Source organism: Geospiza fortis, unplaced genomic scaffold (assembly GCF_000277835.1).
Source record: "Geospiza fortis unplaced genomic scaffold, GeoFor_1.0 scaffold40, whole genome shotgun sequence".
Lineage (NCBI taxonomy): Eukaryota > Metazoa > Chordata > Aves > Passeriformes > Thraupidae > Geospiza > Geospiza fortis.
Genome location: NW_005054297.1, coordinates 2,561,264 through 2,568,052, shown reverse-complemented (window position 1 = coordinate 2,568,052; position 6,789 = coordinate 2,561,264). Strand labels below are relative to the sequence as shown.

Below are 6,789 nucleotides of genomic sequence, written 5' to 3'. Positions count from 1 at the left end.
TTTGTTTAAATAACTGAAGTTATTTTTGATAATTTCTCTGTCCTTTGCTTTTAAAGAGACCATTTAAGGCAGGTATGTTTATCAGTACCTCACTCTGCTCTGCCTGGCAAGTAGATGAGTTCAAAGAAAAGTGAAAAGGAGGTGATGCATGAAGTCACTGGGCATTAGTGAGCTTCTAGCAAACTTCTTCCTTAGAAATAGAAGTTTGTCTCCTTCCCTGCTTTGTGTAGCGCCTGTTTGGCACCTTCATCCAGGGCCTTTTCTCATTCTTTTGGTTTTTTGTTTTTGGTTTGTTTTGTTTTGTTTCGTTTTTGATATTAACCCTTTTTTTTTTGTCAGGAAGTTTTGTGTCCACTAGCTTGGGCTTGAAGGAAGAATATTTGTGATCTTTTGCTTTTCTTTGATTCATCTTAGTATCGTCACTGCACCTTCCATACCAAATTGTCTTACTCAGCTAGAAAAGCAACCTGCTAGAACCAGTTTTTTCATTATGACAGTCAGGTTCCTCTAAGAATAGGATTTAACACTACTGTAGGAAGAGAGTAATTTTTGGTTTGAATGCTTTAACTCTGCCTTCACTGTTAGGGTGCAGTTGAAAGTTTTCTTTTTCAATTTTTTTTGTTTTGTTTTGGTTGGTTCGTTTGTTATTTTATATCACCATAAAGAAAATGAGAAAGGAAATGCTATTTAGATTTACAGCATTTGGAGGATAAAACAGGACAAGTAAGATGCATTCACATTCACTGCACTGTTAATATTCAAATGTATATGTGTAATACTTTTTTTACCAACCTGCCATATAACACTCAGGTGCTATAAATTCAGTACAGTGTTTCCCAATCCATTTGGTTTTGGAGAGCTGTGAGGAGGCAGAAACCATTGGTATTATGGTAGTGACTCCCAGAGCAGTGATGTGCTCTTTTCACTTGAAAGCTATTCTGCCTGTACTGTCAAATGATCTGTTTTAGAGCTGCTTTTTAAAAGCTGTTTATCAACACAGCTGTTAAAGGATTTATACCACATTAGTACACTCACACTGTACAGGTCTGAAATAATTTTTCAGTATTTTTCCTTTTAGCACATAAAGCGCTGCATTCATCTCAAATAACTCCAGTCTTCAAAATAAGGTATCTGGAATAGGAATATAGGAGCTATATTCAGTAGGGAGTGAAAGGGAAGGGTTTAAATTTCATAAAGTAGAGAGCAGCAGCCATCTCAAAATTAAATCTTTTAAGAAGTTTAAGATATGGAGGAGTCAGTTTCAGCACTCAAGCTTGAAGATTAAATTTAAGGGCATGCAAATCAAAATGCTTCACTGTGGTTCTAGCCAGTATTGAACAGAAGTGTAGGATTCATAGATGGGGCAGGGAGGCCAAGTTCTTCCATGGTTTTAGATAACTCACCTAAGGTGCTGGTGGTAGTCTAACTATCACCTGGTAATTAGAATGGCTAGTAGCTGGCTTAGTGGAATTTAGGAAACCTGTATGATTAAGTCAGATTTTAGAGGAATCCTGACCACGACATAGCATGAGACGGGTCATGGTGATTTGCTAGATAAATTTATCATTGAGTGAAAGTCTGAGTCACAAAGGTTGGATGTTCATTTCTGTTTTAGTGGTGGAATGAAATACAGAAATGTGATCATCAGCATCTGACCTATTTAACTGAAGTGTTACCCAACCTAATTACTGGCCATTCAGTGGGCAAGAATAATCTTCTTGGAGTTTTTTTGTCTGTCTCCTGAATAGATAAGAACTGTTAATAGAATGATTTTAGCTCGTGAGATGAAGAAATATGCTCAGTGTACTGTAACTCTTTCAATTTCAAAGGAAAATGGTTAAAAATAACAGAGAGGAATTAATGGCTTGTAATCTAAGGCCCCAAAATATACTTATCTAAATGTAGACAATACCTTCTTGTCTGGTATTCTTCTGAAATATGATGCTGTTATTCTATTCTATGTTTATCAAGAAATATATTCAGACTGTGTTTTGCATTTGTGACTTTTTAAGGCTTCTGTACCTAATTCATTACTGCCAGGGAGGAAGTTGACTATACACAAGATTTATTTGTGTATTTGCTTTCATTTATGGTTGACTGAAATGCAATGTGTTATTCATATACAGATAGCACAAAAAATGGTTGGACATAATAAACAAATTCAATAATTCTGAAGACATCTTCAGAATCTGGACTTATATAACAATTGCAGGCTTGTGACACTTATTCTGGTCAAGACACTTCTGAACTCTAAATTGAGACTTGCCCTGGTAAAGGCTTGAAAATTATAGGGCCACAACTCGAGCATAATTAAAGAATTGTGTCATTGTTTCTGTATTTATTTATTTACCTACCTACTTAAGGCTATGATTTTCACAAACATTGTCTAAGAATCTTTTGATTAACTTCTGTGGGCTCAGAGCAGACTGAAAATATCTGTCAAAATTTGTGTACAAATTCCAAGCCTAGATTTTAGAGCACTAATTTATCCCTAAAATACCCTAACCAACCAATCAAGTAAAAAACCTTCCTACATAATGTGTTGTTCTCCTTGAGTTAGATAACTATGTCCAGTAGAAACTGGATTAGCTCCCATGGCCTGGTGGAGGTCTGAAAAGACAAACATGTGTCTTTTCAAGGCAGTTATTTTGTTGTGCAGTTATATGTAGCTGTAAATTTAAGTTGGGCATTTACTCTTCATTTCAGGGTACTGTGGGCTTCTAAAAGTATTTTCTTTTCGAAGCAGCAGTAGGGTGCTTCTACAACAGCTTCTGTGAAAGATATTTGGGGTATATTATGGTAACAGATGAAGCCTGCTTAGGGTAATATGGTCTTAGAGTCATGAGAATTATTATTCTGCATTTTATAAAAGAAAATAGACCAATAAAGGGTTTAAATCAGTTTTTTGGAAAAATTACTTATCGTCATCAGAGATTTGCTTGAATCTGCTAAAAGCAGTTTTGAGATTTTTAGCTGTTACTGAAATTATGGGGAAAAGACCCTGAAACATTGCCTGTACATTTCTTAGAATCAAGTCAAAAGATGCTTGCAGTTACCTACACTGCAATACCTACCCTGAAATGCTAACCAAACTGACTTGTCAGGAATGTGATTCCAGTAGTGCATCTTCCATGGTGTTTCGACAGAAGTGCAGAATTTAATCTGCTTTCCATACTTTCATTTACATCAATAAGTGATTTTGGTCCACATGAACTGCATGTCAGGAGCTCAGGTTTCACTGTTCAGATTTGCCACTGCTGGTCCCCAGCACTTTGTCATGCTAAAGGCAATGTGGCCTTTAGTAGTCCTGCTGCACTGAAGATCTGATGGACTGGACTTTAAATAAGGAGTCAGTCAGCTAGAGAAGGGACCCAACTTCTTTCTTTGTATTAAAGATCAAACTAGTGGTATGAAGTGACAACTTGTCTAGAATAAAAAAGAAATCTGTGACAAAATTTTAAAAAATACTGTTTGTCACCTTTTTTATAAGGTTTTTCAGTTTAATTGTCCCTTCTGTTCCTAGTGGGCAAAAAAACCCCAAGCGAAACAACACAAAGAGCCAGCACCACCAGAAAAATATTAATCTTCAATCTCTTTTAGTGTTTAACACCTTGATAAATAGAGTAACTGGATTAATGGTTATTGTTGACAAGATACTTTACTTTTCTATTTTTCTTATTCAATAGGTGATATATGCCCTGAACACTAAGAATGATGAACATGAGGACAGTATACAGGCGTTGAGAGAGGCTCACGAAGAAGAAATTCAGAATATTCTTGCTGAGACAAGAGAAACAATTCTCCAGTGTAAAAGTAAAGCTGAAGAAGAGCAGTTACTGAGAAAGCATATTCAGGCCCTTGAAATTGCAGTAGCACACCACAAGAGATTGAAGGAAGAAGCCTTAGCAGAGTTAATATTGTGTAAAAAACAAGCAGAAGAGAAGGAGTCAAGAACAGAAGAGAAACAAGCACAGACGGGTGTTTCTACACACACAGCAGACACTACTGCAGGCTTTGAAAATAGACTTCTACATTTAAATCAGGAATTTGATGGACTGCTAAAGGATTGTAAAGCATTTAGAGGAGAAAATCTAGATAAAAAAGTACATTTAGATGAAAAATGTAGTGTGGAAAGGCACGCTGTAATGAATGAGGTGGAAAACCTGAAGAGCGAGAACCAGAAAACATCTGAAGAATATATTCAAAAAACAAGAAAACTGCAAGCCCCTTGTGAGATAGAAAAAGACACTTTGAAAATAGCCATGCAGCAATCTGTGATAGAAACAAACTGCCAACAAGGAGAAACAGAGCAAAAGAAGAGCTCAGAGACTGAGGAAGGTTTTTTACTGCAGCAGGTAAAGAAGCTGGAAGCAGATCTAGAGGAGAAAAGCCAGAAGATTAATGAGAGGAAGAAACATTCCCAGAAGCTGAAGGAGCGGATACAGGTAGAGTTAATCCCTATCTCTGCCTGAGAAAGTGAAAATTATCAATTCTTTAAAATTTGGGAGAGGATGGTCTTTTAAAGATCATGTTGATTCAAATGCTTTTTAAGTAGTAAAGCAGTTTTAGAGGCTTAAAATGGAAATAGGAGTGATATAATGCTGGCAGCTTTAAAGAAAGAGTTAAGATGATTAGTAACTCATTAGGAGAACACTTTGAACACTATAATTTGTATTCCTTGAAGGAGGAGTGAAGTAAAATTTATCTGTTGGCTGAAGAGATTTTCTGCCCAGAAATGGGACGAGAGCAGCAAGCAGGCACTACTGCTACCAGTGAGTGTTTGTTTACAGAGTACATTCTCCTTTTCCCTTTTGGGTGCCAATAGCTCGGCGCATGGATACAAAGAGGGTTACATATGAGACCTGAGCTGGCAGTTTAAGAATCAAGTTTTTTATATGACTCTTGCAGCAGTGGCTTGTTTCAAGTGCCATTTAATGAAGTGTCCTTTACACTTGTGAAGTTTTATGTGCTGAGCCATGAGACTTTGGCCATTGGTTCTCACCTTGCACTTTGCCTGCCCACCCTCACTGCTGTCTATCTCACATGTTTGCAGCACAGCTCAGCAGACCCTTCCTGGTTGCATCATGTGTCAGATGCAGTTTCAGAGGTTGGCATGCCATGGGAAATCTGCCAAACAGCTGCTTTTGGTGCATAGGGTCAGAGTGCAGAAGAGATGCTGATGCACAGTGCTGAAATTGAAGCACCCAGCTATGCTCTGTGCTCACCAGTTCAACTTCCTTCTGATTATTTTGGTCCTTTACATCACATAAACTCACCTACCAGACATGCCCCCAGCCCTGTGACAGCAAGCTCATATATTAGTAAGAAAACACCTTAAGGTCTAGATTTGAAGTATTACAGATTAACAAAAATGGTTCCCTAATGGGAAAGAAAATTTTCTTCCTTTAGAGGAAGAGAGCCCCAGAATTCTGCAGGGAGCAGGGTCAGCCCAGTCAGCTGTGTTCTTCCAAGGCAGCTCTTCACTCTTTTCACCATCTGCCCTCACATCTTGCTTGCCACTATTGTTTTGCTGATGATGCAGAGTTCTGAGCTACTTCTTTTAGGATGTTCTTAAGGGGAAGTTCAGCCTTCAATACAGTCCCTACCTCTTTGTTTTACAAGAACAGAGGATGAATTGAATACACCTTCCCAACATTATTCATATTTCATTGTCTCAGTGTGTAGATCTGTAGCAGAACAACCTCTATTTTTTTACAGAAAAGTGGAGAGGATACAAAGATGCACATAAGCCCTTTTTTTAAATTGTGTCAATCTGTAATATCTGTTTTAAATTAAGTCAATCTGTAATATCTGTTTCAATTCCAAAAAATATCCTGGCTCTATAGAAGTTGGAAGCATTAGAGGGGAAGAGAGAAAGGAAGATTTAAATTTTTTTTCTGTGGATACTTTAGGTGACATTCAGGGAAAATTAAGAATAAACACATGAAAATTTATGCATGTGGTTTACTCTTCTGGTTTATTGTATAAGAATGCAGTAATTTAGGAACAAAAAATGTAAAATATGATAGGAAGTGGAAGTAAAAAGGTGGTGTCATTAGCAATTTATTTTCTAAATTCAGTTTCAGCTGGATAAAACTGAAATATTTTCTGAAGGACATATGCTCAACTCGTACATTTCAAATCCTCTAAGTCTGTGGAATGAGGCTGATTTACATACCAGTGGAGCATATTGCCTTGAATCTTTGGAGAGATACACTCAGACTAGGATAGATCTGGAAGGAGGGAGAGTTAGACATGATGTTGTTTTCTGTTTCTTTTACAGTTTGAACAAAAAAAAAAGTAAAGTTTCTCCTTTCTAAATTAACTATTTCTTACGCCATCATTAAATACATTTTTTCAGACTTCTATGGACAATGGCAGACATGGAAGTAGAAACGTCTTTTTAATCAGAAATACCTTTGAGCCTTAGTAAATACTAGCAGGAAAAGCTATTATAAGGCTTGAAAGATGAAAGGACAGTTGATTCAACAAAATGAATTTTCCTGTTTTCTCCTTAGTGAATGCCAAGTGGTTTGAGACCTTTTGATGAAAAGCATTGCATTAGTACACATTTATTATTACTGCTGTAGAAGGGAGAATACAAAGGTTGACAAATCATTAAATCTGATCTGTTCAGTCTAGTTTTGGAAGAATTCTGGCATATATGCCAGAGGTAAAAGTAACAAGCTTACCTTGAGGTTTTGAGCTACAGAGAGTGTTAAATGCAAGTTAGTTTTAACCCTGAGGTTTTACTTGACATTCATATAGGAAAAAATGGCAGTTTTATCT

General features: G+C 36.9%; 1 protein-coding gene across 4 annotated transcripts in view; it reads left to right on the top strand.

Moving 5' to 3' along the window:
• The window catches only part of FAM184B (family with sequence similarity 184 member B), a 35,900-nt gene that overhangs the window by 9,114 nt on the left and 19,997 nt on the right, over nt 1-6,789 (top strand). For all 4 annotated transcript variants that reach the window (XM_031064846.1, XM_031064755.1, XM_031064806.1 and 1 more), the window contains exon 2: nt 3,687-4,445. In XM_031064846.1, coding sequence (XP_030920706.1) covers nt 3,687-4,445 — 759 coding nt within the window. The remainder of the gene's footprint in view (nt 1-3,686; nt 4,446-6,789) is intronic.